Consider the following 18,696-nt stretch of genomic DNA (forward strand, 5'->3'; position numbering starts at 1 on the left):
TGGTTTTTTTTTTCTCTACAAAATACCCCTTGTTAAGTCCAAATGAGAGGTCCCATTTCTTTAGGGTGTGACTGCTCCAGCTATGGTCATAGGTTGTCACTTAATCTAGGTTGGGCAACAAGTAGTTCTGACTAAAAGTAAGAAGAGGAACAAAGGGACCTCTTTGTGGTCCGAGGAGGCAAGGCTTCATTAACTATAAACTGTGATTTCTAAACTTCAGGGGAAATATCAGAAGCATGAATCCTTTGAAGCAGAGGTACAAGCAAAATCGAGGGTCATTCCTGAGCTGGAAGAGATCAGGAAAGTCCGATTTGCTGAGGGGCATTTTGCCCACGAGGACACCAAGGTAAAGATGTGGTAGGGCTCTCAGAGATAAGCTTCTAATTGTTGAGTACTTTATCCGGGCTTTAATTGATTATGCGGAATATGAGCTTTGATGCAGCTGGCGTGAAATTAAGGCGTCTTCTCTTATCTTCTACTGGGGTTGGGGTAAGAAAAACGATGGGATGTCCTTGTGTTCGTTGGGCTGGGGAGAAGGGCTATGATCCAAAAGCTGTTTTTGATGGCATCACATTCCTCCTTAAGCCACTGCAGAATAAATGGACTCAAGATCAAGCCCACTTCAATCTGGTTCCACATTTCCCAGATGAAATGGCTTTCCCAAATACCCCAATTATTTCTTCAGACCTCAGAGTCCTTGTCCCTTAAACTTTTCGAACAAGGGATGCTCTCCCTTTGAATCTTCTCTGAAATCTTTATCCCTTTGTCCATAATAACTCTTTCTCTTCACAGCCTACGTGGTATGATCACTACTGTAGACCTCCAAACCCTCCTGATCACTTTGAAAAAAATCCTACAAACCCCTTTCTTCAGGAAATTCTTCTTGCACACTGAATACTGAAGATCTTTGGAACCTGCTATTAATGTATCAGCTCTCTTCTAATTTAATCTATGTACTGTTCCAACATAGATTATATAGTCAGTTCAGGATGTTTTTTCTAAAGTGGAGTTTGTACTGTTTATGTACTTTTAAAACTGTTAATACATTTGTGTCACATATTTAAAAATCGGGACTTGTCTTCCCGTATTTAGCAAATTCAACTCCATTTTACTGTCAATAAAATATAGTCAGGTAATAAAATATAACTCTATTAGGAAAGAATTTGTAACAAGACAATTTCAAAATTTATTTATTGATATAAAGTATAAATAATTTTTTATGAATCACAGTTTTGCTGCCACCAAGTTCCTACATTAATGAAAATGTTTGAGAAGTGTTTAAAACATCTTCACTCCCATCAGGATCACTAGGACTATGTCAGATTGCATCATGCTAGATTTAGAGAGAAATGTGGTCTACCTATTACCTTGAACAATGGAGCAATTGTAAGATACAAGATTCTTTAAGACATGACAAAGACGATAACTTCATTTTTATAAGCTATGTATTACATAATATCCAAGCTAACCTGCCATCAAAGCCCTCAACTATATGCTCTCAAAATTCTATTGCTTTGGTGCCATTCATTTTTTTTTTTTTTTTTGAAAGCTAGCAAAATTGTAGTTCTGATATTTTCTGGCAAGCAGCTCATGCTACATTTCTTCTCTGACTTTGTCACTGCTTAGGACACCCTCTGCCTATTATCTGTCGAAGTTCTGTTTCTTAAAGTCCAGTTCCAATGAGCAATCTCCCATGAATCCTTGACTCTACCCATCTTCGTGTTTGTAATCGTTTTATGGTGTAAAACCCCAAAGCATTTCTAACAATTTTTGTCTTATGAAAGATAATATATGGCTTAGTTTAATAGCTATTCTCACGTATATCCTATCATCCCTTCAAAATATTTGTTGAGCAATTGATGCACAAGTGAGTGGGAGGAGACATTCCTATCTAGGCCCCTCACTGCACAAGTCTCTGAGTCTGCACCTGATCCACAGCCTCCGTGCCTCAGCAGTTTCGCCTCTTTTCCCCGAAGGTCCATCTGGAGGAACTGCGCCGCCTGTGGGACCTGCTGATAGAGCTGACTCAGGAGAAGGGCGCCTTGCTTCTGCAGGCCCTGAGGCTCCAGCAGTACTTGCAGGAGTGTGCCGACATCCTGGAGTGGATTGGAGACAAGGTATGAGGCTAAACAGTATGCCTTTAGGACTCACCACCCTCGATCCCAAACACCCAGAGCAATTTAATATAGGCTACTCACAACAAAGGCCGGGTGTCTATTCCTGGACTTGTTCCTTGAAAGAAGGAGACATTTGGGCAAAGATTTAGAGATATTCTGGAGATTGTTAACACGGTAGGGGAGAGGGTAAGTCTAAATTATGACTCTGACTCTGAAGAAGACATGACTTACACAAAAAAAAATGTGCACTGGAAGACAATCTAGGCTTGTCCCCCTTCTACCTTCCATGATATTTCACTCCTTTTTCTAGAATTTCACTCTTACTCTAGGTCTAGGCTGACAGTGTTGCCAGATCTTTCCCTAGTCCCTTGTCTCTCAGTGCCTAGAATTATGAAGGTTTCTTTAAAAATAAATACTTAAAGATTAATGACTTTGTAGATATTAAGTATGTGGAGCTGAATAGAACAAGGATGAATTTATTTTTATGTTCCAAATTTACATTTTAAGATTCAAATCATAAAGGGAGCTTCCACAGGCCCTGGCCAACAATACCCCTGATTGCTCTAAAGTATTAGCCCAAAGACCACTGTCCCCTGGGCCAGAGTGCCACCTTAGGAAATATACTTCTGCTCCTGGCTCTTTCTAGAAGTGGTTCTCCCAGGCTCCACCTGTATCTCCTGAGTTATCCTAGGAAGAAGGCAGGGAGTTGAGGCATTTTATCGAAAGGAATTCCTAAAGATTGCTGGTGATTCAATAGACTTTTCTGTGTCTACAGGAGGCCATCGTGACATCCGTAGATCTGGGTGAAGACTGGGAACGCACAGAGGTTCTGCATAAGAAGTTTGAAGAGTTCCAAGTAGACCTGGCAGCTCGGAAGGGGAGAGTGGATGGAGTGAACGAATATGCTAATAAGTGTGCTGAGGTGAGTACAGAGCAAAAGGTTCAAACCCAGAAATAGGGTCCTGATCTTCAAGAAGAACTTGTGGTCATTAGCAGCTGTGACATGGGGTACGTAGGGCATGGTGGTAAAATAGAGACGCCTGTCCCTGGAGTGACATGCCTAAATCAGTTTTTTCTCCTCTCTGGATTCATCCCTTGCCAGTCCATGGGAAAGGAGGTGTGAGTGAGTGCATATAGAGAAATGAAATATACAATGAGGTAGCTACTGCATTGTGGACTACACTAATTACTCATGTTTGTGCAGCACTCATTCCTCATAAAGAAGTATCAGAATAAAATAGCAAAGAATATAAAATAATGGTGGGATACTATAATATATACTAGAGGCCCAGTGCACGAAATTTATGCACTCAGGGGAGTAGGGGATCCCTCAGCCTGGCCTGTGCCCTCTCGCAGTATGGGAGCCCTTGGGGGATGTCCGACTGCCTGCTTAGGCCCGCTCTCCAAGGGTCTAAGCCAGCAGTCAGACATCTTTAGCACTGCTGCGGAGGTGGGAGAGGCTCCTGCCATTGTCGCTGTGCTCACCAGCCATGAGCCCAGCTTCTAGCTGAGTGGTACTCCCCCTGTGGGAGCGCACTGACCACCAGGGGGCAACTCCTGCATTGAGCGTCTGCCCCCTGGTGGTCAGTGTGCATCATAGCCTTCTATTATATAGAACTAGAGGCCCAGTGCATGAAATTTGTGCATGGAGGGGGGGTCCCTCAGCCCGGCCTGCACCCTCTCTGATCTGGGACCCCTTGGGGGATGTCCAACTGCCGGTTTAGGCCCAGCAGTTGGTCATCCCTCTCACAATCTGGGACTGCTGGGTCCTAACCACTCGCCTGCCTGACAGCCTGATTGCCCCTAACCGCTCCCCTGCCAGCCTGATTGAACCTAACAGCTCCCCTGCCAAACTGATTGCCCCCAACTGCCCTCCCCTGCTGACCTGGTCGCACCCAACTGCCCTCTTCTGCAGGCCTGGTTGCCCCCAACTGCCCTCCCCTGCCAGCCATCTTGTGGCGATGTTGCTCAAGGGTGTGACGCCACCTAGGCTTTTATTATATAGGATGATATCATTATAGATCACTTCTATGCAGGGGCAGAGGGAAAGGAGGCAGATTTAACTGTAGTTAAGAAAATGCTTAAATATGTTTTCAATATCTGAGCAAATAAATAGAATAATATGCAAAAAAACCTGGGAAGCCAGTATGATTTTATCTGTATATAAAAAAGTAGAGACTCTAACAGTTGGCTCTTATGCTTTTCCATTTATGGTTTTATTATCACTACAGTTTTATAATGGCAATTATTTTTTGTGAGTTAATAGAACCAAGATTTCAGGATGAATAAATGATGGAGTAGAAAAAAATGACACATTTCTCAAATTTTTTCCAGGCTACCTTTCTAACAGTTCCTAAACTGACCATATCTCTTTTGTTTTAGAAACTTTTATTCTGTTGTTATCACCAACTGCCACAAAATTTAAAACAGCAAACATGATTTTGCTGAAAATTAAAATTATTTTTTCATGATTTAGTAAGTCAGATTCACTGATTCATGATTCAGTGATTCAGTTGTTCACCTGGGCAGTTGTCCACATCTCACCTGGTATTTTTAAGTTGCTGTAGTTATTTGGTGGTTCAATTAAAGTGGAAGATCTAAGATGGCTTTGTCCCAGTGTCTGGGGTCTTGGCAAGGATAATGAAAACTTTCTCCATACAGTCTCATATTTCAGTAGCTCTGTGTGTTTTTTTTGTGTCAGTGTTTCAACAGGTGAGAACAGACGCTGAAATGCCTCTTGAGGCCTAAGTGCTGGAGCTAATAGAGTATCATTTCTGCCACATACTATTAGTAAGCAACTCCTAGGCCAATCCATAGCCAATGAATGAGGAAATAGAGTCTGTCTCTTGACATATCATGGCCACTTTGTCTAATCTACCATAATAAGGACTAATCCAATACAGAGTTTATCCCCTGCTCTTTTGAAGTGGGGCTCACACAGCTGCAATAAAGAGGGCCATATACTCAGAAAGAAGAATGTGGAAAATTCTGTCTGGAAAGGCTTTGGAATGGAAATGGAAATGGAAAGAAATAGAGACAAGAGGATTAGGGAGATGGCCATAGAGGAACTACTCAAAATTTCCAAGTGTCAAAACAGGCTGATGCTGCTTGATTCATGTTGTATTCATAAATCTCATCACTTCAGATGATTTGCAAAAATGTATGTAAATAAATATAACAATGTGCAAGAAAACTGGGAAGCCAGTATTAATTTTCAGCAAAAATTAAATATGTGTGAATTTGTATATAATTCTGGATAGAGAAAAATTGTTCTCATTTGATTTTTGAAGGTGTTAGGACCCCAAAAGTTTTAAGAACTACAGTGTTAAGTTTGGAAAATTAAGTCATGCTTCACAAAGGGAATTTTTCCTTCTTTTTCTTTGTATCAATGATGTTCAGGGGGTGTAGCTGGCTGGCATCAACAAGGTGGAGCTCTGAAAATAACATCATGATTGGGCAACTGTGTTAGTAGGCTAGCCCAGTGCTGTAGAAAAGATACAACATCTGGCAGGTTAGTTTTCTAGATTTTGTAATGTAGTTCAGATTAGAGCTAGGGAGCCTGGCTAATGTGAACTTCAGTACCTGTCCCTATAGTCGTGCTTCACTTCCGAGAAAGCATGAGCCAGTGTGAAATGGAAAGTGTTTAAGTGATGGAATAATTTACCCTTTGCATAACTCCAGCATTTGTTTCCTCTCAAAGGAGAACCACCCAGATCTGCCTTTGATTAAGTCAAAGCAGGACGAGGTGAATGCCGCCTGGGACCGGCTCCATGGTTTTGCTCTCCAGCGACGGAAAACGCTCTCCGACGCTGCGGACCTCCAGCGATTCAAAAGGTATGAGTCCAGGCACTGTATTAGCACCATGTCCTACTGTTAGCCACTAGTGGCCAATACCGCAAAGAAAACCATGGGTTGCCTTTAAGACAATGAGGGAGAAAGTAGTGTTAAGAAAACTGTAACCCACTCTATAGCCAAGTTTGTGGTGGCTGGAGCCCAAAGCAATGAAAATAGCACCAGGAATCAGTGATGGAAGCTCTGGAAAGGCAAGGAAAGCAGATTAAGAATTGGATGGGGGAGGAAGATGGAGCTTAGAAGAAGAAAGACATTCATGAAGTGTTGGCCATGACATGAGAATTATCTGGAGGCTCAATGGTCAGGTTGAGCAGGTCTCTACATCTCAAAGGAAACCATTAAAAGCAAGAACTCTTTACATTACTTTTTGCTGGAGTGTAGGAAGATAGGGTAATTTCTAGCTGGGTAAATTAGGTTGGACCTTGCTGTGTGCTCCGTTTGCTCTGGAATGCCTGCTATCTTCTTTTGTTGGAGCTCATATGGATGTCTGACAGGGATGTGACTGAAGCCATCCAGTGGATCAAGGAGAAGGAACCCCAACTCACCTCTGAGGACTATGGCAAAGACCTCGTTAGCTCCGAGGCACTGTTTCACAGTCACAAGGGACTTGAGCGGAACCTTGCAGTCATGGATGACAAGGTAAGCCATTATTGGAGGAGTGGCTGATCCCTTGCGCTACAAGAGGTATTAATTGATCATCTTGCCTCCAGAGAACACAGTAAATGTGCTATTTCCACAAAGTAGAAATTCTGTGGTCCTTGAGCGTGCTTCCTCACTTAAGTTCATAACTTGTATTTGAATATTGGATATCCTTCATTTTATATATTTTGCTCCAAGTAACTTTAAAAAAATTAGTTGCCTATATTTGTACATAAGGTTTTCTGGTACCAAGAATTAGCCAATGAGACACAACTTTTTTACGTGACATGACCAATAAGATGCAACTCTATTATATGACCTATATATTTATGGCTCAAGACAGGGCAGTCACACCAGGTGGCTGCTGTTGTGTTGGCTATCGTCATTTTTCTATTTGACAATCTAAAGGAAAAGAGGTCAGTACCTCTAACTAAATAGTCAGGTATTGTATGTTTTAAAAATCCCTGCGATACATGGTTGAAAATCACTGCCCTAGACAATACCTGATTTTAGTTAGTTTTAATAAAGGACTAATGGTAACATGTGGAAAGTAACCCATATCCATAGTTTTGCCTGCTAACCCTGCTCCTCAGGAACTGTGCTCAAAATGAGCTAGCATTACTGGCATTTCTTGTCCTCTTAAGCATAAATGTCTTTCTGATTCCCACACTAATATTTATGGAAACAGTATACAGGCTGGTGAAGAACAAACTTAAGTCTAAACCTTGCTTCTGTCAGTTACTAGCTGAGTGATCTTGAGCAAATAAAATATTTAACTCTCAGTTATCACATAAAGGGACTAGGAATAGTATGTACTTTATAGTTTTATTAAATAAAGACTATAAATCAAGAAAGCACATGTGAAGTGCTTAGCATGAGAGACAAAAAGTGCTTAGTAAATTATTATTAATATAGTTCATTAGCATATTAATATAAATATGTCAATTAACATGTATTAATAAATTATTATTATTTATATGATCGTTTAGTTGCATCACTCCAATATAAGTCTTCCAGGAGAACCCAGAGTGCTTTTCCCACTAGGTGTCTTTTTCATCCTAAAGGTGAAGGAGTTATGTGCCAAAGCAGACAAGCTGAAGCTTTCCCATCCTGCAGACGCACCTCAGATCCAGCAGATGAAAGAGGACTTGGTCTCCAACTGGGAGCACATCCGTGGCTTGGCTACCATCAGATATGCAAAGCTGCAGGCTTCTTTTTGGTACAGAATTCTTCCTTTCTATTATTCTATTTGTCTCTACAGAATTCAGGCATAACCCTCAAAACAGAAATGAGAACGAAAGCAGTAAAACAACGAGGGACTCAAACTCCCTGCCCATTCAGGAGAGGCAAAAAGAAGTGTTAAGTTGCCAAGAGAAGTCTTTTGCAGGCCTCTACAATACTTAGCATGACACATCTGCTCACCTCTTCCTCTGTTTAGTTGTAAGATGCTATGAAGTAGCCCATGAAGCTGGGAAAGCAGCTAAAGAAATGTCAAAATCTTGGTTCTAACTAAGGAACTGAAAGAAATTTCCAATCTGATGAGCATTTTAATAATAAATCTAGAATTATTTTCTGAATGTGGGTTAGCTTGTCAAAAACATGGGTATCATTTCAGTAATTAATTTTATGACGAGTTATTAAATCATCAGAAAATACTGCTTGTCTTAATGTTATGATTTAAAATTAAATGGTGAGCATTTAAATATTTTGAACTGTTTTAGTGAGTTTTGTTTTTATTAATAGGGTTAAGGGTGAACTCAGATACATGAGGCCTCCTCACCCTAACTCTAGTCCCCTCTTCTCACAAGGTGCTTTTTTTTTTCTATATTATGTGCTAATTTATCAGCCTCATTGGGAGTACTTCTTTCAAGTGCCTCTGGGGTAGGTGTGACCTTGTGATGTTTGAGATGTAATGCCTATGTGCCTCATCACATAATGACATGTCTACCCAAGAAATACACAACCTGGAGTAAAGGACTTACAATTTGAACCATTAAAGGAACAGAGAGTCCATCGGGGAAGGGGAGGGGCAGAATTAGGGTAAGGAGCATATTGCACCTTTAGCTCAACTCAACCCTAACCCTTCGACAAAGTCAGTTTACATCCGGTTTCTCCTTCTTGGCCTTGACTTTACCTCTCCCACAGGTACCAGCGCTTCTTATCTGACTATGATGAACTCTCAGGCTGGATGACAGAGAAGACTGCACTAATTAATGCTGACGAGCTGCCCACAGATGTGGCTGGCGGGGAAGCCCTACTGGACAGACATCAGCAGCATAAGGTAAAGAGAAAAAGCCTCCTCAAGAGGAGGAAAAGAGAGGAGCTAAGAATGCCATAAAGTTCCTTGCTGCATTTTAAGGCATTTTGTCTTGTGGCCACAGCATGAGATTGACTCTTATGATGACCGATTCCAATCGGCTGATGAGACTGGTCAGGCCCTGCTGGATGTCAACCATGAAGCCTCCAGTGAAATTTTGGAAAAGGTAATTCTTTTACCAGAATTTGTGAAATTTTGATGCATATTAAGCTCTCACTTAACCTCATAATAATATAATAATTTCTGAATGGGAAGAGGATAGACATCATATAAAGATATTAGTAATATGACGACAACTTTCACACTGCTTCCTTCACATGTTGCTATAGCTAAATTGAGCAATTTGAAATTCCCAGGATAAGATGTGTGCTTATCTCTGAATCTTTGTATCATCAACCTATTTAATTTCACCAACCTACATACAGCCTAATTTGAAGCCTCCATACCATTTTTCCTTGTCACATATAATCTGTTTTGTTACTTTCCCATTATCATCTCTAGATTATGAATTCTTTGAGGACTGCACCTCATTGATCTTTGGGTTCCCCAAGGTGCCTGGCATGTGTACTTTCTCTTTTCTCCTCAATACAATTTCAAATCAAACAGATTCTCCTTTTTCTGTGTTTTTCAAATTCACATTAAGCAAAAAGCTTTGATCATTCAGAATTCCACTAAGTAAAGAACTAGGTTTGCCATCATCCTAACCTCCTGGATCGCAGGGGCTCATCTCAACTATCTGACCCCTAAGAGAGATTTGCTCCAGTCACCAAGTCCCAAGAGCTCTTTGGGATGACACTTAAAATAATATCCGTAGGCTTCTTTGCATTTCGTTACATTCTAAGCACAGCCTCCAGTGCTGTGTGATGGATGACATTGGGATAACCATAACTTGAATTTCCCCAGTAATCTATGGACACATTATAATATGGCTTTTATTATTAACCACTAGAGGCCCGTTGCACGATATTCGTGCAAGAATAGGCCTTCTTTTCCCTGGCTTCACTCCCAGCCTCCTGGGAGCCGGCAAGTCCCCCCTCCTGGCCCGCCCGAGAGCCAGCAAGTCCTCACTTCTGTCCGGAGCACCACTCCTGTAGCTCCCTCGGCCGCCCCCCTTACCCTCATAGCAGGCATCCCCCTCTGTGCCTGCATATGCAAATTAACCTCCATCTTTTTTGGGTTAATTTGCATACTCTTTGAGCATAGCGGAGTGATGGTTAATTTGCATGTTTCTCTTTTATTAGGTAAGATTTTCTACCAAAAGAATGATAGAACCCTACATTTTTAAAAACCTACCTATTATCCTTGGATTTTGAGAATTTGTGCTGCTCTTTTGGTGGAGCTCATAGCAGCTGTGGTTATAAACTGGAGTTTCCTGGGTAGATGCTTGTGCAAACACCAGCTTTTTTATGGGTTTGGTAATGTCACTTTGCTCTTTCCTTGATGGTTCTTATTTGCTTTCAGAATAAGATACAAACTTCTCAGTCTGATAAATTAAGTGCTCTATGAACTTGAAATTCATCAAATGTCCCCTTTTTAAAGGCACATTAATTTCTCTGGAGCACTTTGTATAACCTAACAATTACTTGGAATAATTACTTATTTGTGGCATTATGTCCTCCTACAATCCTGATTCTCCTTCCCACCCTTTAAATATCCACTTAGTAGTATACTTCCCATATTTCTACTCCTTGGGTCTTCCAATCAGAATTAATCTTTTCTTGTTTATTTATGCACTAGAGGCCCAGTGCACAAAATTCGTGCACAAGGGGAGGGAGGTCTCTCAGGCTGACCTGCAGGATTGGGCCTAAACTGGCAGTTGGACATCCCTCTCACAATCTGGGACTCTGGCTCCTAACTGCTCACCTGTCTGCCTGATCGCCCCCAACTGCCCTCCCCTGCCAGCCTGATCACCCACAACTGCCCTCCCCTGCTGGCCTGATCACCCACAACTGCCCTCCCCTGCCACAACTCGCCTCCTCCGCCAGGACCTGCCTCCGCCACAGGAGGCGGTGGAGATGCCAGGACTGTCCTACTCCGTGCTGCCCAGAGCCACAGGACCCACAGGCCTTACTGCATGGAGCAGCCGCCAGGCCCCACCTCTGCTGTGCGCACAGCCATCTTGTGACAGCCATCTTGTGATGGCCATCTTGTGATGACCATCTTGTGACGGCCATCTTGTGATGAAGTTAGGGTGTGATGCATGAGGGCGTGACGCCACCTAGGCTATTATTAGTATAGATATTAAATGTGCTGTACCTCTTTTATGGTATTTATCCCATTTTTTTCTATGCTACATTTATTCACTTAGCAGTTGGAGCCTATAGAGAAAAGCCCATTTACTGTTCATTTTTGTATCCTTCAAAATATCTTGCATTTATTAGATGCTCAGTAAAGTAGACTTCCTGTTTAGTAGACTGAGATAAATTAATTAAAGACCTTTCTGATACATTATCTTTTCCTTTCCAAAGATGACAAAACTTGCCAATAACTGGGCTGCCCTGCTGGACCTATGGGACAAGCGTCAGCATCAGTATGAGCAGTGCTTGGACTTGCACCTATTCTACCGTGACAGTGAGCAAGTGGACAGTTGGATGAGTAGACAAGAGGTAAAAGGAAGGATTCAGCAAGTGTCCAGAACCAGTTTTTCACCCCTCATTTACCACCATGATGAGTATCTACAGTCTCACAACTATTTCCTTGGTCCTAAGCTTGTCCTGGGAACTGAAGAGGGAACCACTAAGAAAAGATTGACCCCTCTTTATACAAGGCTTTTACTAGTCCCTCATGAACAAATGTATGGAAATAAATACCTAAATATATAGCAGAGAGTTTGATCTCAAATGAACATAAGGAAAAAATAATATCAAATTGTAAAGGGGTTATGAAAATTGTGATGAGTCAGGCAGGATTAACCAGAGATTTTCTGGGGGATGTGAGTGGTCCTCATGAGGCAGCTTCGAGAGCTCAGAATAGTGCCTACATTGGTTGGGAGAATTCTATGTGAACAGACCTAGAGACAAAGGTGATTAGTTCTATGAGAGGCCTGGGGAGAAAGTCTGAAGCTCCTGCTTTTGAGGTTAAACTCTAATTACTAAACTTTTCATGTTAATTCCCACCTTGCTCTCCAACTCCCTCACCTCCTTCCTTAGTCCTTGTCTCAGAGATATTCCAAAGGCATGTTTTTCACCAATGAGGTACAGCGCAGGTGTGTCTTTCTGTCTCCTATAGGCTTTCCTGGAAAATGAGGACCTGGGAAACTCTCTGGGTGCTGTAGAAACCCTTCTTCAGAAGCACGATGACTTTGAAGAAGCCTTCACTGCCCAGGAAGAAAAGATCACAGTAAGAAATGGGCCCTGGTTTGGGTATTGGCTTCATGTTTATATATATATATATCATAACCTCCAACACTTATCCTTAGGGAGAATCACTCTTGTAACTATTAGATATAACATGAGAATTATTCTTAAGAAAAAACATCCAGAAAAATAATTATACTAATTTCTACCAATGCAGTATTTGTTCCACAAAAAAATAATTAGAATTTTTTCTTCAATATAAATAGAAACCATTATATCCATAGTTTGACATGTATTGTTTTAATTTTTTTCCTTTTTAGTAATAGAGAGGGGAAAAAACAAAAACTAAATAATGTCATTATTTTTCTTTATAAGCATATCTTCATCTTTGTATTTCTCATCTAATGCTACTACAATTTTCCTGTGAGCTGTAAGTTACAATGTCTAGGAAAACTGGTCAATATATAAGCAGAGCCCAGAGAAATGTAAGAAAAATTTTGTGGGTCCAATATATTGTGTCTTTGGCTGTCTCCTAGGATGGTACTTGTTGAAAGTCACACATAGGCACACATGCCACCATCATTGCAATAACTAAAATAACAATCAAATTCTAAGTCTTCCCTGTTAATCATCAGACATATAATTCTTTGGTTTATTCTCATTGGTAAAAGCAAATGGTATAAAATAATTTTTTTAGTTATAAAGTGTTATCATTTATTTTAGATTATTTTCCTACTATGAATTAATTAATCCACCTTTCACTCTGGCAGTTTTGGGGGAGGGGGATCCATGAATAAATATAAGTAAAAACTTACCTGTACAGACATATGGGCAACTGGCTGGTGGCAGCAGGCTTTGGTGCCCTGAACCTTTGGCTAACCTGCCTCAGGCTTGATGCTGGTGGAAGCTGTCCTCACTTTGCAGTGTGCTCCCTCCCATATGCATCCAGGCCAAGCACAGGCAGCCTTCAACTGCAGATCACTTTGTACTTTCCAGCAGGGAGCCCTGGGACAGTTACCGGCAGCATCTAACACTGATCTGCACTGCAGTTCCTTCAAAGAAATCACAGAAACAACGCACTCAGTGACCCGTTTAAGACCACCAATAAGCTCTACAAGTGGTACACTGAAAGGAGGTCTTTATAGACAACAAATTCCACGGGGGCAAATCCCACTCCATGGCATCAGCCCCTGCACAGGAGCCATTCTTAACAGCTAGCCAGTCTAAGGGTCATTCTGAATCACTGATGTACCAACAGCAACTAAGGCTCAACTACAACAAAAGGGCACACACAACCCACACAAGGGACAACCTGGAGTACCTGGCCCAGGTGATTGAGGAGGATGTATCACTAGGCTCCAAAGAACACCAAATACACAGGCCACCCAGCAAGACTGAGAGACATAGCAGATCTACCTAATACATAGAAACAAACACACAGAGACAGATAAAATGGGGAGATAAAGAAACATATCCCAAATGAAAGAACAGAAAAAAATCTCCAGAAAAGGAACCAAATGAAATGGATGCAAGTACTCTATCAGATACAGAATTCAAAATGCTGATTATAAGGATGGTCAAGGAACTTAGAGGAAAAATAGGTCAATTCAGTGAGAACATCAACAAAGTGATAGTCAGCATAAAAAAGGACATAAAAACCATAAAAAAGAACTAGTCAGTTACAAAGAATACAGTAACTGAAATGGAGAATACACTAGAAGAAATCAACAGAAAATTAGATGAAGCACAGCATTAAATCAATGATTTGGAAGACAAGGTAATAGAAAACACCCAATCAAAAGAACAAACAAACAACAACAACAAAAATGAGGATTATTTAAGAGACCAAAAAAACCCCCCCAAAAAACAAAAAAACACATCAAGCACAACAGTATCCACATCATAGGGGCATCGTGAGAAAAAGAAGAATGAGCAAGACATTAATTAGAATCTGCTTGAAAAAATAATGACTGAAAACTTTTCTAACTTGGTGAAGGAAAAAGATATTCATTTCCAGGAAGCATAGCCTGTTTCAAACAAGATAAACCTAAAGTGGCTCACTCCAAAACACACCATAATTAAAATGGCAAAAGTTAAAAACAAAGAGAAAATCTTAAAAGCAGCAAGAAAAAAGCATTTAGTTACCTACAAGGAAGCTCCCATAAAACTTTCCGCTGATTTCTCAACAGAAACTTTTCAGACCAGGAGAGATTATCATGAAATATACAAAATGATGAAAACCAAGAACCTACAACCAAGACCAGTCTATCCAGCAAGACTATTATTTAAAATTAAAGAAGAAATAAAGAGTTTCTCAGGCAAGAAAAGCTAAATGAGTTTATACCACCAAACTAGTATTACAGGCAATGTTAAGGGACATCTAGAAGAGAAAAGAAGAAGGAGAAGGAGGAGAAGAAAGAGAAAAGGAAGATAAATATGAGTAATAAAATGACAATAACTACATTCTATCAATATTCATTCCAAATGTAAATGAATTAAATGCTTGGATCAAGAAAAAATAGCCATTCTCACCAACTCTTAATTCAAAATAATACTGAAAGTCCCAGTCAGAGCAATCAGGCAAAGATAAATATCACATGATCTCACTCATTTGTGGAATATAATGAATAACATAAACTGATGAACAAAAACAGATCCAGAGACAGAGAAACATTGATCAGACCATCAAACCTCAGAGGGAAGGTAGGGGAGGGTGGGGGTAGGGGGAGAGATCAACCAAAGGACTTGTATGCATGCATATAAGCCTAACCAATGGACACGAACACCAGGGGGGTGAGGGCATGAGTGGGGAGAAGGGGGGTAATGGGGGGATAAGGACACATATGTAACACCTTAATCAATAAAGAAATAAAAAAAGATAAAAACACACAAAAGAAAACAAGACAAAAACACCAGACACACACACACACACAATCCAATTAAAAAATGGCAGAGGACCTGAATAGACACTTCTCCAATATCGAGATGACCAACACACATATAAAAAGATGTCATCCTCACTAATCATCAGAGATATGAAAATTAAAACCACAATGAGATACCACTTCACACCTATCAGATGGTTATCATCAATAAATCAACAAACAAGTGTTGGAGAGAATGTGGAGAAAAGGGAACTCTTGCACTGTTAGTGGGAATGCAGATTGGTGCAGCCACTATGGAAAACAGCATGGAGGTTCTTCAGGAAATTTATAATAGAACTAAGGTCTACATTTTAAAATATAATTTATAACAGAAATTAGAGTTAGGACCTCTCTCCATGTTACCATGATTCCTTCTTTAAATAGCTACCCAAACTGTGGCCACATACTCACTGATGGTCACTGAGTTAAAACAATCCTGTGTTCTTTTGTTTTGTTTTTCAGACATTAGACAAGACTGCAACCAAACTGATTGACAATGATCATTATGATTCAGAGAACATCGCTTCTATCCGGGATGGGGTATGTTCAAGGGCTCATCTGTGCTTGTCTTGCACCCGCTCAGGGAAAGTGCTGGGGGCTTGGTGACCGATGTGAGCAGTGACTCTCCTGTGCCCACCTTCGGTGGAGCTGACAATGAGTTTGCTCCTGGTTTTGCAGCTGCTGGCTCGCCGGGATGCCCTGCGTGAAAGGGCTGCCACTCGGCGCAGATTGCTGGAGGACTCCCTGCTTCTGCAGCAACTGTATCAGGACTCAGATGACCTGAAGAACTGGATCAACAAGAAGAAAAAGCTGGCAGACGATGAAGATTATAAGGTAGGCAGGGTTTTCCAGCCCTGGACATATTCATCAGGATTTGTTAGTTTCATGGAATTATAGTCTTAAAGCTGAAAGGACCACAGGGTTCAGTTAGTAAGCCTCACTTTACAGATGAGGAGACAGATGCATATAGGGAAGAGCCAAGAATCTAGTTTCTGGTTTTTGTATACCCTGCTGCCCATCACCCTTTTTTTCTGGCACAAAATTTCCAAAGGGCCTTATTAGAATGGTGTAAAGGAGGAACTGCTCCTTACTGAGCTCTTTGTTGTCCCTTTATCACCTCTACTGCTCCCCTCTGCACCTTTACAGTAGAAAAACATTATGTTTAATCCTAATGTACACTCACATTTCCTGGAAGCTACTTGGGTTTGGTATAATATAGACATAGAGTTTTGTAACTTGAAGGGAACAACCTCTAGTTTTATAGATGAGAAAACCAGGCATATAAATTGTGAAGTCAGTTGCCCAAAGTTATCCAATTGTTTAGAAGGCAATTTAAAATAAGGGGGTTAGAGGCATGAATTTTGGAGGTGAACTTGGGCTTCTATGGGAAATTCCTATTATCATGTATTCTTAAATGTATACCTCAGATCCTTTTGTATAACTTTATAGAACTACTAGAGGCCTGGTGCACAGGATTTGTGCACTGGTGGGGGACATGGCCTGTGGGGATCGGCCTGCTGTGGGAGCACTGCTCATCCTGGTCAGCCGAGCAGCACTCCCACTGTGGGAGCACACTGACCACCAGGGGGCAGCTCCTGCATTGAGCATCTGCCCCCTGGTGGTCAGTGCACATTATAGCAACTGGTCGACTGGTTGTTCTGCTTTTCAGTCACTGGGCTTTTATTAAATAGGATTAGAATTACCATCTTATCTGAACCTTTTATTCTTTCTGTAAAACTCAGCACCATCTGCTTGTGTTCTCTAGAGGAGTTATGGTTCCGGTGCATTTAGGGCAGTGATGGCGAACCTATGACACGAGTGTCAGCACTGACACTCCTAGCCATTTCTGATGACACGCGGCCGCTGAGGCAGCCGCATGCTGAGGATGAAACATTTGCGAAATAATGTTTTTCCCTCAAAGTGACACACTACCCGAGTTATGCTCAGTTTTTTGGCGAAGTTTGACACACCAAGCTCAAAAGGTTGCCCATCACTGATTTAGGATAAACATCTCTTCTACATGGGGCAAAAGGATGGGTGGTAGATATACTAGGACAGAAATGGACCATCATTTTCATCCTTCATGACAGCTCTGATTGATTGTTATTTCTTGTGTGAGGTGTCGTGCTCAAAAACAATTCCAGGCTCAGTAGAAATAATTTTAGGGATTGATTAGCTATGTCTGCCATATGTACAGAAGGAAAAATTAGTCACATGACTTTCCTAAGCAGTCTGACTCTGTACTAGGACAAGGACAGTTCTGTCTTCTCTCTTCTCCCTAGGACATAGTGCAAAGTAACCCCTGTCCTCAAAATGTTTCCCCCTCATTTTTCAAGTAATGATTTTTTTTTTCTTTGTCTCAGGATACACAGAACTTGAAGAGCCGGGTTCAAAAGCAGCAGGTCTTTGAAGAAGAATTGGCAGCTAATAAGATCCTACTCAGTAACCTAGAGAAGACTGGCCAGGAGATGATTGAGGGTGGCCACTACGCCGCTGACAGTGTGGCTGCTCGGCTGGCAGAAGTCGCCAGCCTGTGGGAGCAATTGCTGGAGGCCACAGCGCAGAAAGGTGAGGAGCAGAGGTTTCGTTGAAAGGCTAATTCTTAAATTCTGAAACCTACCACGTTCACCTTCACCTTCACCTCCTTGAATTTACCTGGTGACCTCTATGAGAAAGATGCTACTCATCTGCTTCCCTGTGTCTTCCTCCATTAGTCAAGAAGTTTTCAAAGTCCAACCTAAGTTTATCACACTATACATTTACAAATTTTCTATTTTCTTCATGCACGTAGTTTTTTTTTACTGAAACTTCTTTTGTTTTCTTCACCTTTTTTCATTCTTAAAAATTTTTCTTTTTTTAAATATATATTTTATTTATTGATTTCAGAGAGGAAGGGAGAGGGAGAGGAGAGAGAGAGAAAGGGAGAAAAACATCAATGATGAGAGAGAATCACTGATCGGCTGCCTCCCTCACATCCCCGCACTGGGGATGGAGCCCACAACCCAGGCATGTGCCCTTGACCGGAAACAAACCTGGACCCTTCAGTCTGCAGGCCGACACGCTATCCACTGAACCACACCAGCCAGGGTTAAAATTTTTCTTGATAAATATTCAGCAACCATGAATTCTATATTGTCTATGCACCTAACACTAGTGTCCCTAAATTAAGGTTTTGGTTACATAGACAAGACAAGATATTATAACCCAGGTAAATTTAACATTAAAAAATTGTCAGTGCCAAATGTGATATTTCCACAATATTTTATTTTTATAAAAAGGGCTTGATGACTTTGTTGTTGTTTGTTTTTTACCTATCTTGAAGTGTTCAGGCTGTGCAGTAAGCTCTTTTAAAAACTCCCACATATCTACTTGAATGTTTCTACTAACATTGAATTTACCTTGTGACCTCTAGGCCAGTTTTCTCTAGGTTAATTATAATCAGTTATAATTAACACAAATAATGAGGTTCTCTTATTAATATTCTACTTGTTCTGAAGATGCTCTGTGGACATGGCTCTGTCCTGGTTAGAGAAGGGATCATACTGATTTTG

At 41.0% G+C, this 18,696-nt stretch overlaps 1 protein-coding gene across 1 annotated transcript in view; it reads left to right on the forward strand.

Moving 5' to 3' along the window:
• SPTA1 (spectrin alpha, erythrocytic 1) overlaps positions 1-18,696 on the forward strand; it is a 71,355-nt gene that overhangs the window by 636 nt on the left and 52,023 nt on the right. The window contains exons 2-14 of the mRNA XM_054711525.1: positions 221-346; positions 1,977-2,117; positions 2,893-3,039; positions 5,818-5,951; positions 6,464-6,608; positions 7,673-7,827; positions 8,754-8,889; positions 8,990-9,091; positions 11,394-11,531; positions 12,154-12,264; positions 15,608-15,685; positions 15,824-15,979; positions 17,509-17,713. Of these exons, the coding sequence (XP_054567500.1) occupies positions 221-346; positions 1,977-2,117; positions 2,893-3,039; positions 5,818-5,951; positions 6,464-6,608; positions 7,673-7,827; positions 8,754-8,889; positions 8,990-9,091; positions 11,394-11,531; positions 12,154-12,264; positions 15,608-15,685; positions 15,824-15,979; positions 17,509-17,713 (1,774 nt within the window). The remainder of the gene's footprint in view (positions 1-220; positions 347-1,976; positions 2,118-2,892; positions 3,040-5,817; positions 5,952-6,463; positions 6,609-7,672; positions 7,828-8,753; positions 8,890-8,989; positions 9,092-11,393; positions 11,532-12,153; positions 12,265-15,607; positions 15,686-15,823; positions 15,980-17,508; positions 17,714-18,696) is intronic.

Source organism: Eptesicus fuscus, chromosome 22 (genome assembly GCF_027574615.1).
Source record: "Eptesicus fuscus isolate TK198812 chromosome 22, DD_ASM_mEF_20220401, whole genome shotgun sequence".
NCBI classification, from domain to species: Eukaryota; Metazoa; Chordata; class Mammalia; order Chiroptera; family Vespertilionidae; genus Eptesicus; species Eptesicus fuscus.